Raw genomic sequence first — 21,885 nt, forward strand, 5'->3', positions numbered from 1 at the left:
GGTCATGTCCGTCTGTTCGTCCATTGGTGAGTCCATCCGTTCACGCAGATATCTCGGATATTTTGACAAAATGTCAAGTGACCTCGATGACCTTTGACCTCAAATATACATATTTGTCCATAACTCAGTAACCACAAGTGCTACCACCCTTCATATATTGTATGATGGGACACCTTATGACGCCACATATTGTACCTCATTAATTATGCACATATCTAATTTTGAGCGAGCCAATAGAGCTAGAGGTCTGATTTTTGGTATAGGGATAACTTTGCAATACAATTTTTTTTGACAAAATATCACGTGGCCTCGGTTACCTTTGACCTCAAATATACATATTTGTCCATAACTCAGTAACCACAAGTGCTACACCCTTCATATATGGTATGATGGGACACCTTATGATGACACATATTGGACCTCATTAATTATGCACATATCTAATTTTGAGCGAGCCAATAGAACTAGAGGTCTGTTTTTTGGTATATAGGGATAACTTAGCAATACAATTTTTTTGACAAAATGTCACATGACCTCGGTGACCTTTGACCTCAAATATACATATTTGTCCATAACTCAGTAACCACAAGTGCTACACCCTTCATATTTGGTATGATTGGACACCTTATGACACCACATACTGTACCTCATTAATTATGCACATATCTAATTTTGAGCAAGCCAATAGAGCTGGATGTCTGAATTTTGGTATATAGGGATAACTATAGGAGAGAAATTTTTTGACCAAATGTCATGTGACCCCGATGACCTTTTACCTAAAATATATGTTTATGTCAATAAAGAAGTAACCACAAGTGCTATGTCCTTTGTATTTAGTAGGATGGGAGACCTTATGACAACACACGCTTTACCTCATTAATTATGCACACATCTAATTCTGGGCAAGCAAATAGAGCTAGAGGTCTGATTTTTTGGCATATAGGGATTAATTAGCAATATAATTTTTTTTTCAAAATGTCATGTGACCTCGATGACCTTTGACCTTGATTATACATATATATGCATATCTCAGTAACCACAAGTTCTATACCCTCCAATTTTGATAAGATATTAGACCTTAAGATGTCACATCTTGTACCTCATTTATTATGTGCATATGTACTTCTTGACTGGCCAATACTGCTAGAGGTCTGATCTTTTTTCCCGATTTAGAACCATAACTTAGACATGCCTCATGTGTTTCACATTGGGAACAACGACATAGACCTATGTGCCCATAGATCTCAACATATACACTCCAGTGATACTTCTTAATGACCACATTTCCCTGCCCCATCAAGACTAATACTCCTATTACAAGTGGGGACTATGTCATTGTCAATGACTTGTTGAGTTAATGGTTGTATGACAGTATTCGATATTTCTAATTCTGTATTTTTTCCATTTTATATTCTGAATAAATACATTAACCCTTTTCCTGCCGAGCGTCCTTGTCCGTTATCCTGCCAAGTCAGTAGAAAACGGCCCCATAATATGTGCCTGCAAAAGATTGGCTCTCCTGCACGCTATCCTGCCAGGCATTTTGGCAGAAAATCGCCCATTTCAGGGTAGTTTTATCCGTACTTATACGTGTTAGACTTCGATAATTTCTACATGCCCGTAGACAGGGGAAGGAGCTCAAGGGTTACTGCAGAAAAAAATTGAGGTCACCGGCTTTGTTTGCCCCTGGGAGTGCGTCATTTTATTGCCGTTTCATGTTTATTTTTTCGGAAATAAACTCCTTCAGTATTACGCACGTCCGCTAGGCACAAACATCACCTCACTCGTCTGTTAGTCAGAGACCCTGAGGGTCGTGCTAGGGGTGCAGCAGCACCGGCAAACCTGTCCTGTTTCCCCAGGGTAGGGTCAATTGAATACGTACCTTCAACGACTTGGCAGTGTAGCACAAAAACAACTATTTTTGCCGTTGTATTAACGACATGGCTGAGCCATTGAAGCACAGCTCCACGTAGTTTAGCCAGCCCAGTTGGGAGTTGGTTTACGAGTGTTACCGTTCATTACTGACTTAATCGAGTGGTCCTCAGTCAGGTACGGGTTTGTACCGACATGGCTTGGGCTGCAGCTAAACAGTGATAACCAGTCACTACACCCAAGTCTTCAGTTCACTTTGCGATGCACGGGTACAACGCAACATGCTTCCATTGTTCTAGCCATCGACGTGTCCACATGCCTGGCAGCCATATTGTACTGCTAGCTGGTTTCCATAACAAAAGCAGTGCCTGCTAAGTGCAGGCGGTATCCAAGTAGCATTGACCTTATGTCCCCTTTTGAATTCTCTGTACGCAAACAGCGTACATAGTTACCAATGCGTCGGCAAGAGGATACGTTTGCCTGCAAACCAGAGCCAATACTTCGGACGATGGAATAAATAAAAAATCCAAAGCTACGTCCATTGAATGGCACGGCCAAGGCGGTGAAGGACGTTGCCTGACTTGAACTTGCAGAGCTGAAGCCCAGCTTAGTACGTCGGACACCAGTTTGTAATGGTATTTCCGAGTCGTTCATATCCGTTCCATCAGAGGAACAAGTCGAGCCGTCCCGTCAAAAATACGTTCTCATTTTCAGTCACGCACAACTGAATAAGTGACTTTCGTCTCGCACCATCGGCACCATCTGCCAAGTCGTTTGCAAGAGGTAGCCTTCTAGATTAGCATTGCCGAGTTGGTCAAGTTCGGCAGCAATCTGTATAGTGCCAGGCAGCCAAGTACGTCCAACTCCGCCAGAAAACGTCACCATGCTATCCTGCCAAGTCCACTAAAAAGCGGTAAAAAAAACCCAGCCCCCCTCGGGTGTGGGGGACTGGCAGACAGGTTTCTGCACCTTTCCCTGTCTATCGACTCCCGCGAACCCATTTCGAGGGGAAAAGGCGTTCCTTGTCAGAAAACCTCTCCTCGGATGACCCCTAACGCACAGGGGATAGCAAAACGTAGTGCCGTCGACTTGGCAGGAAAGGGGTACCCAAAAAGGGCCCGATTTCCACCGGGTTGTAGAATAACGGTCACCAGTGCTTAGATTCTGGCTACACCGAATTTCAAGCGGATTTTCACCGACTTGGCAGGAAAAGGGTTAAACATATTCCACTGTCTCCAGTACATTACATTTAAGTATTTTCACTTCATGCACTTTATCCCTTTCACACATGTTCAAATATCTGACCAGAGAACAAACACTAAATATTAGTCCAGGATGGGAGCTACAGTGTCATTGACGCTATTTTTTTTCTCTCACACAAGCTTATGTCTCCGCATTCAAAGTCTGCGTCGCATTCAATTTTTTTTCTCTCACATATGTCTCCGCATTCAAAGTCTGCGTCGCATTCAATTTTTTTCTCTCACATATGTCTCCGCATTCAAATTCTGCATCGCATTCAATTGTTTCTCTCCTAGATGGGCGTCGCAGTCAGTGATTTTGTCACTAACACCTGAGGGCGCTGGCAAGTTTTCGTGAGCGTGACCCTTGCTCCATGACCCATGATTGCATCCGGAAAAAGTATCACTCTTTCAGTGTTCGTGATCACGAAAAGCTCATTGATTTCGAAGGTAAGTGACAAAGTTATTCATTGTATTGTAAGCTTATGGGGTTAATGATCTAGCCACCGTCTAGCCCTGGATGTATTGGCAGTTGTGGGACGGGCTGCCGTTTTACATTCGGACGCTATGTGGGACCCATAGGATGCGTCCCATACTGGTGAGCAGCGTACCCCCTTGGCTAGATCATTAACCCCATAAGCTTACAATACAATGAATAACTTTGTCACTTACCTTCAAAAATGAGCTTTTCGCGATCACGAACACTAAAAGAGTGATACTTTTTCCGGATGCAATCATGGGTCATGGAGCGAGGGTCACGCTCACCAAAACTTGCCAGCGCCTTCATGTGTTGGTGACAAAATCATTGACTGCGGCGACCATCCACAGGCGGCCCAATCACTATTAATAAAGCTTATTATTGAGTTTTTCTCAGTTTTCTCTGTCACTGTCAGTCCCTCTCCTTTTCTTCATGCTCTGACTGATCGTAGTAAATAAAATAAATGACTATATAGCCTAACCTATAGCCACCTGACTCTTTATTTATTTTACACCCCATTACAAGGATGTTTATCTCTCATATACACATCTTGTAATTAATTAGTCAACACAACTAATTATGCTAATCCGTGGACTTATCAAGGGTTGGTCAACATTGGAAAGATAGAGATGTAAATGAAAAAGGAGTTTTAGTAACCTTTCCTATCTTTCGCGATGTTGGCTAACCTATAAAATCCCTGATAAGTCCACGGATTAGCATAATTAGTCATGTTGACTAATTAATTACAAGATGTGTGTATATGAGAGATAAACATCCTTGTAATGGGGTGTAAAATAAATAAAGAGTCAAGAGGCTAGGTTAGGCTATAAAGTAATTTCTTTTTATTTACTACGATCAGTCAGAGCGTGAAGAAAGGGAGAAGAACTGATAGAAAACTGAGAAAAACTCAATAATAAACTTATTAATAGTGTTTGGGCCGCCTGTGGCCCATCTAAGAGAGAAACAATTGACTGCAACGCAGACTTTCAATGCGGACACATATGTGAGAGAAAAAACAATGAATGCGGAGACATATGTGAGAGAAAAAAAATTGAATGCGATGCAGACTTTGAATGCGGAGACATATGTGAGAGAAAAAAAATTGAATGCGACGCAGACTTTGAATGCGGAGACATATGTGAGAGAAAAACAATTGAATGCGACGCAGACTTTGAATGCGGAGACATATGTGAGAGAAAAAACAATTGAATGCGGAGACATATGTGAGAGAAAAAAAATTGAATGCGATGCAGACTTTGAATGCGGAGACATATGTGAGAGAAAAAAAATTGAATGCGACGCAGACTTTGAATGCGGAGACATATGTGAGAGAAAAACAATTGAATGCGACGCAGACTTTGAATGCGGAGACATGTGAGAGAAAAACAATTGAATGCGACGCAGACTTTGAATGCGAAGACATATGTGAGAGAAAAAAAATTGAATGCGACGCAGACTTTGAATGCGGAGACATAAGCTTATGTGAGAGAAAAAAAATTGAATGCGACGCAGACTTTGAATGCGGAGACATATGTGAGAGAAAAACAATCGAAGCGACGCAGACTTTAAATACGGAGAACAGGTAGTTTTGGGCCACTGTATTGTCAAGTATATGCTAACATATGTGACACAAAACTGTTGACCATTATAATGTCAAAGATGATTTCAAGTACATGTATGATTGTGTAAATCCTGTGGTTCATTCAGGGAACTAATTATTTACGGGAGTACATAAGTCAAAAATTGAAGAATTAAACAGGAAATTCTTGAATGAGTTTCGTAGACAATTGTGTCAGGCAATATTTTAGTTCTGAAATGACTTTGGAGGCAATTAATCCACAACATATCAGATTACAAAGGTTTCCTGTGAAATTTATATCATATGATCAAATTCATTTGAATTTGATTGAATTATTGTATCTTAGTAATTGATTTGGTTTAACTCTTGAACATGCAAGACCCAAGGCAGATCCTGAAAGAATGGTAAAGGAGTATTGCAGATCTGCAGCTGGTAAGGCAGAGCCTTCTGAAGAGGAACTCAGGCCACCAAATGTACTGATGAAAACTGTTAAATATCTTGTTAACAGGTACAAATTTCATTCTCAAATTATGTTCTCATGACGAAAAAGGAAATGCCAAATATTAATTGACACCCTTTACTGAGGCCCATTTAGGCCTTAACCCTTATTTAGCTATGGTAAGCTATAGCTGTATATGTGGTTTATCCCATGATGTAACACAATTTGTACACACAGAGAACACTTCCACCACAGAGGGCACAATTACAAATATGACTAAAGCTTGCCACGAGCTATAAATTGAGGCTTTATGCATATGCATGGATTTTATCCCCGTTCGCAGTTACTTCCATGCGATAATTAAAAAAAAACAGATTTTGCAGTTTTTTTAGCTCCTGAGTTTTACATACTGAGGAGCTATTAGAATTGAAAACAGTATGGCGGCGTCAACTTTTACTTCCTTCTGTCAAGATTTGGCCAATTAACTTCCGTCTGTGTGTCCATGTGTCATGTGATAAACTGGTGCATGTTGGGGCCAATTAACTGGCTGTCAACTTCAATGTGTTTTTGGTACATAGGGATAACTATGGGAGCAAAGTTTTTCGACCAGATGTCACATGACCAGCTACTTCCTGTACCTCATGAATTATGCACATACCTAATTCTGGGCTTACTGATAGAGCTAGACCTCTGATTTTTGGTACGTAGGGATAACTCTGGGATACAATTTTTTTGACAAAATATCACATGACCTTGCTGACCTTTGACCCCAAATATACATATATGTCCATAACTCAGTAACCACAAGCGCTACACCCTTCATATTTGGTATGATGGGAGACCTTATGACGCCACAACATGTACATTAATTATGTACATATCTAATTTTGGGCAAGCCAATAGAGCTGGAGGTCTGATTTTTGGTATATAGGAATAACTATGGGATACAATTTTTTTGACTCGATGTCATGTGACCTTGATGACCTTTGACCTCAAATATACATATTCCTCCATAACTCAGTAACCACAAGAGCTATACCCTTCATATTTGGTATGATCGGACACCTAATAATGACACATCCTGTACCTCATTAATTATGCACATATCTAATTCTGGACAAACCAATAGAGCTGGAGGTCTGATTTTCGGTATATAGGGATAACTATGAGATACAATTTTTTTGACAAATATTAAGTGACCTGGATGACCTTTGACCAAAATTTACATATATGGCCATAACTCAGTAACCACAAGTGCTAAACCCTTCATATTTGTTATGATGGGAGCCCTTATGGTGCCATATCCTTTACCTTATTAATTATGCACATATCTAATTCTGGGCAAGCCAATAGAGCTAGAAGTCTGATTTTTGGTATATAGGGATAACTATGGGATACAATTTTTTTTTGACAAAATGTCACATGACCTCAATGACCTTTGACCTCAATTTCACAAATACTACTGTAGCCTTTCATCTTCTTTGTATATTTATTTGTCTATTGTCCCTGTGCACTAGGATGTCTCAAAACCCGGTCATCGCTGATTTGCAGCTTTATTTCATTCTGCTTTTAAAATACCAGCAAGTCAAGGTTTTCATTATAAACCATCACACATTGACAAATTAAACACTCTACAAACAAAATATATGAATTTATCAGTTGTCATCATTGATGAACTTAGCATGGTTGGTAACAGTTTATTCAATTGTATTAATCTCTGTCTTCAAGAAATCAAAGGAAATAAAGATATTTGGTGGTGTGTCAAAAGTCTCTGTAGGTGATATGTTGCGACTCAAACCTGTCATGGATGGATGGATTTTTAAAGATCTATACCAGGGATATGGCCCTTTATCAATAAACCTCTGGAAAGAGTACTTTACAGTGCATGAACTGACAGATATTATGCGACAGAAAGATGATAAACATTTTGCAGAATTACTTAATCATCTCAGAGTTGGCCAGTATACACAAGAAGATATAAACCTACTTCAGCAAAAGGCTAACGAATTTCCTGGTCAAGCAGATCAATGTGAAAATGCAATTCACTTGTATACTACAAATGTAAATGTTGAAAAACACAATGAAGCAATTTTCACTAGAGTGCTGACAGAGAAATTACGGTGGCTCACCTGCATTCCAATGCAGTAAATGGCGCTTACTCACTTTACTAGTCGCCTGATAATAAACTGCCACGTACTCCATCAGGACAGATTGGTGTTAGTGTATGCAACTTATATTAATGAGCCGAATCATGCTGTATATACAATTAAATGTATCTAACACAAATCTTGTGTATCCCATATCCCAACCCCATGCCTCAAAGTCAATTACTGCTTACCAACAACCAACTACTTCAACTGGAATCACACTTGAGGAACTTCAGTGTTCTTCACGCTATTTTTCAGATCTTTATGGCATTATTCTATCCAAAGATTGATATCATTGAAAAATTATGGTTGAGTTTTTATTTTTTGAACTATTTATAGATATGTTTGGACATCTCTCTGTTTTTTTGCTCACGTGTTGACACACGTGGGCATATGTCGCAGCGATGTCTGTCTGTCTGTGTGTCTGTCTGTCTGTCTGTCTGTCTGTCCTTCTGTCTGTCTGTGTATTCAATATCTCAAAAACGGCTCATCAGATCAGAATCAAATCTGGTACATAGATTTAGTTTGCAAATGGCAAGAACTGATTAGTTTTTGGTGGGTGTGGCTTGCTTACTTTTTGCTCATTTGCATAATTAATGATTTTAGAAAAGACTGATATATATTGACAACTACCACACACAATTTGATGAGATTCGCTACAAATGTTGATCACACCAAGATATATCAGCTTTGAAAGATATTAAGGGGTGACGTGAAAGATAATTACTAATTTGCATGTTTAATGAAATTTCCTAATTAGGAGTATATATCTGAATTTACTCGATCAAAATTGATGAAACTTGGTATGCATATTGAAGACACTATGATTTAACCTTATTGAAAGTCATTAAGCATTTTTACTACATCCAAATCCCAATTTGCATATTTAATGAATTTTTGAAATTAAGGATATATATTGAAGTTACATGACCAAAATTGATGAAACTTGCTATGTGCATTGAAGATACTATGATAAAACATTATTAAATGTAATTCAGCATTTTTACATCAGCCAATTCCTAATTTGCATATTTTATGAACTTTCCTAATTAGGGGTATTTATCTGATTTGACGTGACCAAAGTTGATGAAACTGGCTATGCACATTAAAGATACTATGATAGAACATTATTGAAAGTCACTAAGCATTTAAACTTCAGCCAATTCCTTATTTGCATATTTAATGAACTTTCATAATCAGGGATATTTATCTGTATTGAATAAACAAAAAGTTGACAAAACTTGCTATGTACATTAAAGATGCTACGATACGACATTATTGAAAGTCATTAAGCATTTTACTTCATCCAGCTCCTAATTTGCATATTTAATGAATTTTGAAATTAGGGAATATATTCGACTTTACATAACCAAAATTGATGAAACTTGCTATGTACGTTAAAGATACTATTATGTAGGCTAACATTATTGAAAAGCATTAAGCATTTTTGCTTCAGCCAATTCCTAATGTGTGTATTTAATTAACTTTCCTAATTAGGGATATATACTTGGATTTATTTGATCAAAGTTGCCAACTTATGCCATAACATGCTATGTACATTGATGATTATACCTGGTTATACCAATATGGGAATCATTTCGCACTTAAGTTTTCATGTCAGCTAATTTATAGTTTGCATATCTAATGAGCTTTCAAAGTTTGGAATATATAGTTTGAAGGACTTGACCAAAGGCAATTAATTACACTTGCTATATAAAGTGGTGATACAATGATAGCAGTCAAAGAAATCAATTATTTTTATTTCAGTTAATTACATATTTGAATACTTAATGACCTATAGAGTTAATCTGTGGTGAATATTGTTTATTATGTTGATCATAATTATTTCAATGAAGTTGCAAACATGTGGCAAAGGTTCAAATTTACACATAACTGCAATATATAATGAAACACGTGAGCATTTACAGTTCATATCTGGTTTTATCAATGATGCCTGGAAGAGTAGGGACGGCATTCCTATGCATCAAACGAGCAAAAGTGTGTTCTCAGTTTTTAGCTACTATAGACTATAGTTGATATATACATACATACATATATAGTGAACATACATACATATGTATGTATGTAGTAAACTGTTTGTCTAGATCATCTAGATGCCATTCTGCTCAAATATTTTGACAACTGCAGTACTTACAGACTTGATATTTGGTGTGCAGATGCAACATTATATATGGTAAACTATCTATTTTTCATTTTGATTTATTGAAAATATGCAAATTGGCTCAAATCGCTTTGTGTTAGCTTGCTCTGTGTGCACCAGGTGTGTGTGATACCTGGTTGCATCATGGTATAGCTCCTCATGGCCTCATGTGATATGGATATGTTGCATTGCCTGATGGATCATATCATGGAAGTGTAGGGGTTTCTGTAGTCATTTGTAATGAGTTTACCATCTGTTGTAACAGTAAATCACTCAAAGCAAGACAACACCGGTTACTTCAAGATTGGGAATGTAAACAGACTTAACCTGTTCACCCCCAGTTCCCTGTAAACAGGTCCAAGATCACCATTGATAACAATGGGTTTGGGTGGTGAAAGGGGTTTGCCTCATTTATCAATGAGCTGTCATAAAATGACTATTGTGTGGCAAACAAAATAAAAATATTAAGGCTTCTGGCTACCTGACTGTAGCCAGTTACATTAGACACCCTACTGTACTGAAAAAACTGCAAACTGTGTGTTGTCTAGGTCATTCACAGATCAGAGAGAAAGTGTAACATGTTTCCTTGTGAGGTGCAGGTGGACTTGTCAGCATTTGCTGTGGGTGTTCTGCAACATCTTACTCTTTATTTGTCACTGTACCGGTATAAGCTTCAACTCAAATACAAGCTTTTGTGACTACTCAGTGGGTGTTGTTACTCTACCAAATTAACGCTCTTTAGCATTTATTAAGCTCCAGGTATGCCCCTGACGATTTACCCAATTTTTGAATAAACGCCCTGGGCCCATTATCAGAAAACTCCGGTACAAGTCAGTGTTAAAAGACAGTGAAATGTTTACTTCAGAGTGTATTTAAAGGGACAAAGTCAGCCATTTTATCATGAATTTTGTTTGATACAAGATACTACTTATTTTGTTTGACACGTTGAAAGATAATGAATGGTTTACCATGCATACATTCGACCCCGGTTTTAGACACGATACATGAAACCATCGCAAAAATGAATTAATGGTCATGACCATTAATTCATTTTTGTGATGGTTTTATTTATTTGTCTAAAACCGGGGTCTGATATATGCATGGTCACCCATTTATTCAGTATCTTTCAACATGTCAAACAATATAAGAAGTATCTTGCATCAAACAAAATTCATGAAAAATGGCAGACTTTGTCCCTTTGACCACAATAACTTATTTCTTTTAACACGTGTCACTGTAGATTAGTACTGTTTTTATTTCTCTTAAACTTGCTATTGAATAGTCTGGTCAACTTTTGTGGAGTTTCATCTCAATACTGCCTGAAATAACAGACACCAGGTTGTACATTTCACTTGCACTCAGGTCAAAGAAGTGCGTCATTACTATTTTCAGATTGTTATTTCTTATTTCTGCATTACTGAATTATCTATAGGAAGTTTTACTGTAAAATTTTTCTGATTGATCATTCATATATTTAGTCATCCTTGAGGTTCTTTTGGTCCATATCCTACCTCATGCCGCTATATCATCTATTACTTGCCAACAATTCCATGCCAACCACTAAATACCTAACCTGGCCTCACACTAGAGGAGCTGCAGTGTCATTGACGTGATTTTTATTATTACTATTAATGTTATTATGGTTTTTCCACCGGAGGTAGGGTGGTTTTGCCAAACACGACTGACAGTCTAATGTGGAATGGGTCTGATTGGTGTGTCGGGTCTGACTGTGTCTGACAAGTTGATTTGGTCTGACTGTAGATTTGGTCTAATACCAGTGATTTGAAAGATAACAAAGAAAATGAGCATTAATGTTTATGGTGTCTGTTCATGTGTTTTCTATAAAGATTACTGACCAGGGAAGATGTGAAATGGCTTGAAATATACAACTTTGTGTTTGATAGAATGCGCTGTATAAGACAAGACATGGTATTACAACAGCTATCACCTGTGCATTGCATTGAATTACTGGAACCAATCGTTAGATTTTACATCTATGCTGGCTACAGGTGAGTGAAGGCCAAATCTGTAGAATTGAAACAGTGGTACACAATAATCAACCCACATGTCAGTCCATATACAAAAAGTTGAGATGTTGTTTCTAGTCATCCATTAAGATATACAGTATAATGAAAAGCATAGTAAAACAATGAAAGAAATCTGTCTAACCTTTAGGGATTACAATCTGTGGATATGCAAATTAAAGGAAAGAGAAGTAGTTGTGTTGAGTAGATACTCATTTCTGTTGACAGTGTTCCTTGGTATCTGTACAACGCTGTTCATTTACAATTTCTTCAGATTTTGGCAAAAAACATCATCATCATCCATCATCATCATGGTTACATAAAACCCTATCAAAAGAGTCATTCACTGGAATTTTCACTGATTACAAACACAAATACACTAATGCTGTTGTCAATATTGCCCAGCAATGTTTTGTGAAGATACAGTTGTAACATGCGTATCATATAAAGTAACCAATTGATTGACATTTATCAGCTAGTAGAAAAGTTACCAGTGCATACAGCAGTGTTATTCATTTTACTTTGTTAAAGATTGTTTTTATTCTTCCATGACTTGAGGTAAAGTTTAACCAGGGCTTGACAATTCCTATCGCCCCACGCCCGGGACAAGTGAAATTTACGTTCGGGCAAGTCAAAAATAAAATCTGGTCGCCCGCCGGACAAGTTGTTTATACAACTTCTGGTGCAATCAACGCGAACCTAAGTTGCGGTTTGTGCAAGTGTCGCCCGATTTGCGTTGTCGTTCACACAAAATAAATGTCAATCACTGACTTTTTTAGATACAATTGTGACGTTCTTCTGAGATTCACTTGCCGACTCACACAATGTTGCAATTTTTCGATGATCGACATGAAATTGTTTCATCGTCCAATTAAAAAAGTCGCTTAACATTTGGCGTAAACAGCGTTACTTTGTTGTATGCTTACTGCTCCGCCCAACAAATTAGATAAAAAATTGCAAAACCCAATCATATTGCTTATCGGCAATCAACCGTGCAGTACTTCAAAATCATTTTTGCGGCCTCGCGAGGTAGACGAACATTGTTGGCAGATAGTTTGTGGAGTGATCGCTGTAAATATGAGTATTTTACGGTAATATTTCCACTAACGCAAACAAGGCATTGTGCATTTTTGCGAGCCAGGGCGTAATTTCCGCTCCGCAGACCTATGCAAAAATCAAGCAAAGCTGTTGCCGTAAAGAGGTGCGTGGTTTACGACGATGGGCATTGTGTAACTCTGAGAAACGACGTTCTGATGATTTACGACGGCGCCACGAGGGCCAGCGTTAGTGGGATCGTCTGAGAATCGACGACTCGATGTGATGATTAGATCGATGTTTCTGACAAAAGATCTAAACATAAGCGTTATGATGAGGAAAAACGCCGTAGATGTTATCTCCCGAAATGGAAAGCACAGTGGCCTTAGTTGAAATATGACGGTTCCAAAATGTTCTGTACGTCGTGTCTCAAATACCCCACCATTGCCACAGTCACTCGTGAGCTATTCAGCTCTGGGACTATTCGCCCCATAGACGAGTGTACATAAGCGAGAAAAAACCCAAGTCAGGAAACAAAATGGCTATAAGAACCACGCCATGTCACATTCCGTGTCCGATTTCACTGTGAAAATTAGCAAGTTCATCTATCATGTAACCATCGATCGTTCCCTATCATTCTCAAAATTCATACCTGGTACTTAATTTGCTTCAAAATCGCTTGTTTCGTGTGATTTTCGGCCGAATTCGACGGACACATCATCAAAACATAAGCGTGAGCAACATTCCGGGCACCTCTAGGGTACCTCCACTTTACTGACGTTGGCGCCGCCTACCCATGAGGGATGACTGGAATGTTGCTCACGCTTATGTTTTGGCGAGGTGTCTCTCGAACTCGGCGGAAAATCACAGGAAATGAGCATTTTGTAAGCAGATGAAGTATCAGGTGTGAATTTTCATGTGATTTTCGGCCGAGTTCAGAAGACACCTCGCCAAAACATAAGGCATGAACAACCTTCCAGTCACCCCTCATGGGTACGCGGCGCTAACGTTAGTAAAGTGGAGGTGCCCAACGTCCACTGTGACGTGACCGGAATGTTGCTCACGCTTATGTTTTAGCGATGTGTCCGTCGAATTTGGCCGAAAATCACACGAAACGAGCGTTTGTGAAGCAAATTAAGTACCAGGTATGAATTTTGAGAATGATAGGGAACGATCGACGGTTACATGATAGATGAACTTGCTACTTTTCACGGTAAAATCGAACGTCAAAGATGACATGGTGGCACAATCCCTATACGAAATAGCCATTTCATTTCCTGACTTGGTTTTTTTCAAGCATATGACATGTACACACGTCTATGGGGCGCATAGTCCAAGAGCGGAATAGATCACAGGGGACTGTGCCATTGCCTAACCACTGGGAAAGCGAAATGCTTTTCTTGACGGATGCGACATATTTCGCGTTGAATCAATAAGGTCTCACGAGTTTTAGTCAACCGCATTTGGACTGTTTGAGACAGATGAGATCGTGACGGGGACAATGATTGTGGAAATTTTGTGGGTCCCGCTGAGCCTGATACAGTTTCACTTGCCAACACCCCGATCGCATGCACTCGCAATGCGCAAACCAAATGACGACGACCAGCGACAGAAACTGACCAATCTTTTTACGACGGCATTTATGCTTGCCAAACATGGGAAGCCGATGTATGATATGTACCTTCAATGTTAGCCCTGCGTACAGGTCTGTGTGTTCCCGGCGTTATATGGCCTCTTGTGGTGGACGCCGTATAACGCCAGGAACACACAGACCGTATGCAGGGCTACTTCAATGTGAACTTTTGAAAAAAATCGGCGTCAACATCAGTGAAAATTACCAAAATAAGAAAGCCCTGAAAGCCGCTAAGGAATTCGTCGCAAGTATTTTGGTCCTGATTATTACAAATGGAGGACAAGTAAAATTTTTTTGAGGACAAGTGAAATTGAAAATCCACTTGTCCGACGGACAAGTGAACTGGTAAAAAAATTGTCAAGCCCTGGTTTAACTCACCAATTTTGTATGTGTTTTTCTCTCACTGCAGACTTCATCATGAACAAATACATTCCTATGATCCTCATATTAACAATTCTCATATTCAGCAATGTTTGCAAAAGTTACTGATTTGCTATGATGATGAGTGTCAGAAGGCAGAGAACAGAGCAGAGTTTGAGTCACTCTATTTACTACATAACCTAGGTAAGAAATATATAAATATTCAGTGGGTGCCTTTTCACTGCAAATCATGAGTTAGTTTGAGAAGTCCTCGAAGACAAAGTTCCTAGGAATGTAAACAGGTACATAAACATGTGGTTCCTAAGTTTTGTTCCTGACATCCATTCATCCATGAACATGGATTCTTTCATTGACGCAAACATATTGTAATGTGAGGTGCTTATAAACATCAGTTTTGTTTAATGATACACCAATCTAGTTACCAATGTACTGCAAGGACAATGAAGACAAACCTATGCTCATACATGCTGTGAATGAAAACTAAATATGACATGAATTTCTTCATTTATATCCGTGATAAATCACACACATGGTAACTTATACAATTGGAAATTGATCATTCCATTCAATAGTGCATCATATCTAACACTATCAACACCTTCCATCGTTACAAAATTCTTATGAAAACATAACAACAGTCCACCCAAGTGTTCAGAATGTAAAAAATAATGTGATTTAGCAGATAGCTGATATTCATTTAAGCCCCAGTATTTGTAACTTTTAACATTTTTTTCATATTTTTGATTAAAATGACATCCTCAGTATGTGAAAGTAGACCATAATTAATACTGAGTCGCATGGTTTGCATGCCCAGCCCGCTCACGATTAACAGTAAAAGGAGTAAAAAATGACTTCTTGTCCGGACCAGAAGTCAGCTTTGTTGACACACGAAACGAAACGTAATCACACCACCGCGCATGCTCAACCACATCTACTCAAGTTTTACTGTGGCGTCCGTAGAAACCATACGCTCTTCGAAAAGGTCTGGTCCATCGAAACTGGAGACTCAGCTAAAAACGCGCGAAAGTTGGGTGAAATACCGGAAAGATATAAATATGTGAGTGTTTACAGATTGTTCCGACTATAATGAGCCGTGCAAACAAACGTCTTGAACAGCTAAACTAACGACGGAGGCAGTCGATTGTATTAAAGCTTCATGCAAGGCACTGCACAATGTGACCGATGGTACGGAGATCAAGTTTGCTGAATGAATTGAGAGAGAAAAACATATATGAATAAAAATTCAACACTTCACCATTGTAATCATTGAACTAGTCGTTTCTTCCATTATGGAATACAATGAAAATTTAATTGAAAATAATGACGGGACTGATTCTGCCCGTCTACTCAAACGAAGTTTTGTGTATGGCCAGGCTACGCTGCAGGCAACACAGCCTATCAACTGCGCATATCGTTGCCGTACGGCGTAATTGAAAACGCTCAGAAAGGAAAAATTATATCTTGAATGCAGTACAAAAGTCTTACTTATTAAATTTAAAAGTATTTCCAAATAATATCGAACGTAACGGGTATCTAATCCTCACAAGGACTACAGTAGTACAATTATCGGCTAGCTGCGATGCGATGGAGCTCCAGGCATTGTAAGCTTAGAAGTTCGAACACAAGAGAGATCCCGGCCTCACTGCAAAGTCGTCCCCTGCGCACCCGGCCCGACAGCAAACTAACCTCTTGGTTTGATTCTGTTGTTTATATATTTTTGTATAAAGTTCATGATACATATATCTGACTTTCACACTCTGTACAATTTGCTCAGACTGTGAGTTTGGCTGCAGTCTACAGACGATCGGAGGGAGCTAAGGCAAGTCCCAAATTTGCATGGACAATGCCCGGGACAATTATAGACGCAGCTCGATGAGAAAGTCATTCACATAAACCTAAATGAAGTGATCAATACAAAACTTTTAAACATCACTGGTTCTGAAAATTTATGATCAACGGTTCTGACCTACGGATTTTACACTGCGACGTTGTTTTTTGTGTGTTTGGCCGGCTACTAGTCCTGTAAGGCTGTACTACATGGAGGTGGTAGACTGTACAAGTGCAGCGGGGCCGGGCCGAGATTGGGTGTGGGGCCTGCAGCAAGGTAAAATTGACAGCGTCCATTGCAGAATGCCCGCGTGTTATCCTTTCTCGTTTGGGAGGAAATTTACCGCTGTATTCAGAATGCCTTTTTACCGGTATAAAAGCTCAGTAACTGATGCATCAAGAGCCAAGAGTCTGTAAATTTCTTAGCAGTAGCTCCATTGTTTTTTTCTAAATTTTCGCTGAGATACAGCAGTGCGTATACTGGTCCCGATCGTTCTGACTCAGGCGTTCACAGCTGTTTAGGGAGCCGTCATTATTTATGATCTGGGGGTCGGAGGAATTACATTAGAAACTCCGAAATTTTGAGTCACACCCCAGCCAACCATGACTTCTTTGAGTAACCCCCTCTCTAACAGAAAGTTTGGCTTACCTGAGCCCATGTAACAATATGTAGATATAAAAGCTCACCTAATAAGCAGTCTCCGACCATATAGTATTGTTAAATTTGGATGGGTAGCATGTCATTATGGTATGGTTAAATGTCCAAATGGTTGTTGAACTCAAGTCAAATAAAATATACATTTCTATGATAATATAAAGGATGAATTCACAACAGTTCAGTTTTGTCCTAGATCCTGTGCACTTATAGTGATATCTGTCGAGAACATTTCTCCATGACCCAGCTCTCCTTCCAACCCTGGTAACGACTGCAGAAAACTCTGCAGAAAACTACTGTGTGACATCATCATCACCACTGTTGATCCTCATCTTTACTGTCGCTGGTGCCATTGCGTACATGAACAACGATATCATTCTCATCGTCACCATCTTCTCTTTCATAATAAGTATTGCTAGTAGTAGCAGCTACTTGTAGTTTTTTGCCTTACTTCATCTAGTTGATATTTATTTGTACTGTTAGAGCATTTACTTTCTTTTTATTTAATATGTATCAGAGTAAAATATATATAATCAACTAATCATTATGTCATTGAGAACAGAGTAAGACAAAGAAAAAACATTTTGAGCACCCCCTTATAACTTTCAATTTTTGAATGACCCCCAGGTCGTAAATACTGACGGTTCCCTTACTTGCTGCCAAAGGCCATCGCGTTCACTGCATTCGACAGCCTACCATACATTGCCAAACTATGTTGCTTCGATTTCGCAATCACCTTGCCACTAAAGCAACAATCAGCTGAAATTTATTACTTCAAGTTACTCAATTTTGATAGCTCTTTGCCTACAGAAGTGAGCCAAGTGTATATAGTGTCGTCTTGATTTTAAAATCGGTACCGGGAGTTCTGAGTGACCAACTGCATGGTGCGCATCGGTGCACTGCCGACTGCAGTTTGAATAATCCGTATATAACGCACACTGTACCAGAATAAAATGTCAGCCTCCTCTGCCAAAGTTCTGTATCCTCTGAAACGCAGTAGCAGTACGTATTTGAACGAAGAAGAACAAAATAAAACCATTCGCAGGTCAATCATTCAGCCGGCGACCATGGGCGATCACCCAGGCAGTGCAGTGGTGCTGGCATGGCAAGGCCCCAGGAATGTTGCAGGCTCGATGCGATGATGTCATCAGTATCGGCGTTCTCGATCACGTGCACAGCCTACAAGTTGTCAACAAACCCGCGCGGCAATCCAACTCGATCGGGCAATATTTAGCGTTTGTATGTCACTACAGGAGCACAAATTTGGCTTATTTCTTTACTGAACAACATTTCACGATGGCTGTAAGAGAATAATATGTAATTTCGAACATAAAAAAAGGTTAAAAGTTACAAATACTGGGGCTTTTATAAACCTGAAGTGATAATATATATATATATACTGTATATATATATATATATACTGGTATATATATATATATATATATATATATATATATATATATATATATATATATATATATATATATATAATAATATAGTTTTTAGCTCACATTTGGTTTTACCAATGTGAGTTTATCGTATAGGCTGAAGTCGATGGCGTCTGTATGTATGTGTGTATGTATGTATGTATGTATGTATGTATGTACAGTATGTCCGTCAACATCAAAAACACGCAAACCGCTGCACGTTTCAGCTTGGTATTTGGTGTGTGGATGCATCCTGGGCTATAGATGGGATTTTGTTCAAATGAAGTCTGCATTGCCAAAATTATGCAAATGAGCTTACAAAATGTGAAAATGGTCAAGAATTAATATCTCAAGAACCGCTGTTTTGATTGATTTGAAAATTTGTGTGCAAGTACCTTAGGTTAACCTTATACAGTTTTATGAATATTGTGAAGATATCCTTAATTTTGTATTTTTGCTGAATTTTTTTGTGATTTTTCTCATTTTCAGCAAAAATTCTTCTTCTCTGAAACCGCCGGCCCAATCGCTCTCAAATTTGGGTTGTCTCTTTGCAAGGGTGTTACTCTTATAATTTGTTGAAATTATGACAAAATTGGGAAAATTACTATTTTTGTGCAAATTTTTGGTCAAAAAATCTTAGACAGTGTTTCCTTTTTAAAACCCCTGGACAGACAGCTTTCATATTTCGTACACAGACGTACAGAGATGACAATACTTAGATATGTGGAAATTGTCCTGAAATATAAAAAATTGTATTTTTAAGGCAATATTGTCATTTTTGGTCAAGAAAACTTTATCTCAACATTACTTGTTTGATAGCTTTGTAATTTGGTATAAAGTCCCTTGTTTGATAGCTTTGTAATTTGGTATAAAGTCCCGAAAGATGTTATTAGATAAATTTTCTGCTCAAAGTGTTGGGAAACCCCAAAATTTGTATATTTTAGGTACGTTTCTCAGTTTGTGACCTTAAATGACCTAAACTAACCCAGGATATGTTGTGAGACAATTTTGAAGGCTGTGAACATAATTTTGTCATATTTGATACCAATTTGTAGGAAAATTTGATCCAGAAAACAAAGCTGAGGTGATTTTTTTCATTTTGACCAATTTTTGCAACTTTTCTATGTAAGACATACAAAAACTGATGAGAAATTTGGATCCAGGATAATTCCAGATGTTGTAATCACCACCCACAGTGGAAGGCATTTCACTATCTGTAACTAACTTAAATGCTGTTTACATTAGAATGATAACACTCATGGCATTAATTAAAAATCTCCAAGGTTGTAAATGTACTTCCTGTCATTTGGTCTTATGTAATACCAAGGGGTGGAACATTTGATATGTAGGAGGGGGTAGGGTTTAGAAGATCAATGATGTAGCATTACTTTTTTACCAGATCCCTTGTGCATTTTTTGCCCACTCCCACCTTTTCTTTTTATCAAGCCTTCTCTGTTTTTTGTTGTTGACATTTGCTTATGTATTTAGGATCTGCTTGTCCCATTGCTATAGAAGTTGATATGCATGTTCATAAAGATGACCTCCAGTACCTAAGTTTGAGACCTTATATGCTTTTGTCATTCTTGTTTTTCCTGGTTTAAATATTTCTGGAATGGACCAATTCAAACCGAATGTGAGCACATAGTGTCCTTGACGGTATTTTTGTCCAAGTGTCTTTCTAGATTTAAAATCAATGTACTTCATTTCCTTAGTATAGCACAAACAGCATGGCATGTTGAAATACTTAGTATTCAACTTTTCAATAGAATGTGCTGGTACAAGTGGACTCAGCATTGTTGTTGTTTACAATGGGTACAAGCTACAGTTAACTAAGAATGTTGTACACTGTCTTCTCCTGAAGTCCTGCCGCAATTTTAAGTCCAGCTTAATCTCACCTACAGGTTCAGTAGAAGCCTCATTTCATGTCATAGCTTTGCCAAAGTATTTAAGGTAAGTTCTGTCTCAGTATAGACAAGACAGTTTATAAAATTATACTACCTTAAAGTTATTAGGTGTGCTAGTGATCTTTTTAGTCCCCACGGACACCGTCCGTGGGGACTTATAGGTTTGGTTATGTCCGTGCGTGCGTCTGTGCATACGTCTGTCCGTCCGTCCGTCCGTTCACGCAGATATCTCAGAGATGCCTGGAGCGATTTCATTCAAACTTGGTACAAGGATTACTTCATATGTCATACAGATGCACGCCAATTTGTTTTGTAATATGATCCAATATGGCTGCCAGGCGGCCATTTTATTACGATTTTTAGCTCACATTAGGTATACCAATGTGAGGTAATCGTATAAGCTGAATCAGTTCATTTGCATGCCATTTGCATGTCTGTATGTATGTATGTATGTATGTATGTATGTATGTATGTATGTCCGTCCACATCAAAAACAGCTGAACCGCAGCACCTACTGTCTTAGTGTTTGGTGTACAGGTGCACCTTTAGCTCACATTAGGTATACCAATGTGAGGTAATCGTATAAGCTGAATCAGTTCATTTGCATGCCATTTGCATGTCTGTATGTATGTATGTATGTATGTATGTATGTATGTATGTATGTATGTATGTATGTATGTCCGTCCACATCAAAAACAGCTGAACCGCAGCACCTACTGTCTTAGTGTTTGGTGTACAGGTGCACCTAGGGGTGGAGATGTGAATTTGTTCAAATGAACATGTCAGTGCCAAAAATATGCAAATGAGGGGAAAAAAGGAAAAACCCTGCAAATTGCTAAAACTCTGTAACCGTTGGTCAGATTTGGTTGAAACTTGGTGTGCAGGTTTCTTTAGGCATTCTAAAATAGGTGTTTAAAATTTTGGATGAAATTTGCATGTTTCTATTTTTAGGGTAATTTTTTCAGTTTTTAGTCAAAAAATGTTTTTCTCTGAAACCCCTCATCTGATTGCTTTGAAAGTTGGTATACATGTTCCTCAGGATGATCTCAGTCAAGTGTATACAAATTGAATTGAAATGTTACCGG

General features: G+C 38.5%; 1 protein-coding gene across 6 annotated transcripts in view; it reads left to right on the forward strand.

The window, feature by feature from the left end:
• LOC139117572 (SAC3 domain-containing protein 1-like) overlaps positions 1 to 21,885 on the forward strand; it is a 75,441-nt gene that overhangs the window by 21,159 nt on the left and 32,397 nt on the right. For 5 of the 6 annotated variants that reach the window (XM_070680801.1, XM_070680806.1, XM_070680803.1 and 2 more), the window contains 4 exons: positions 5,547 to 5,675; positions 11,762 to 11,923; positions 15,016 to 15,170; positions 20,798 to 20,846. In XM_070680801.1, the coding sequence (XP_070536902.1) occupies positions 5,547 to 5,675; positions 11,762 to 11,923; positions 15,016 to 15,170; positions 20,798 to 20,846 (495 nt within the window). The remainder of the gene's footprint in view (positions 1 to 5,546; positions 5,676 to 11,761; positions 11,924 to 15,015; positions 15,171 to 20,797; positions 20,847 to 21,885) is intronic. The other variant, XM_070680804.1, reaches the window with a different exon arrangement.

Source organism: Ptychodera flava, chromosome 18 (genome assembly GCF_041260155.1).
Source record: "Ptychodera flava strain L36383 chromosome 18, AS_Pfla_20210202, whole genome shotgun sequence".
In the NCBI taxonomy this organism is placed as follows: Eukaryota; Metazoa; Hemichordata; class Enteropneusta; family Ptychoderidae; genus Ptychodera; species Ptychodera flava.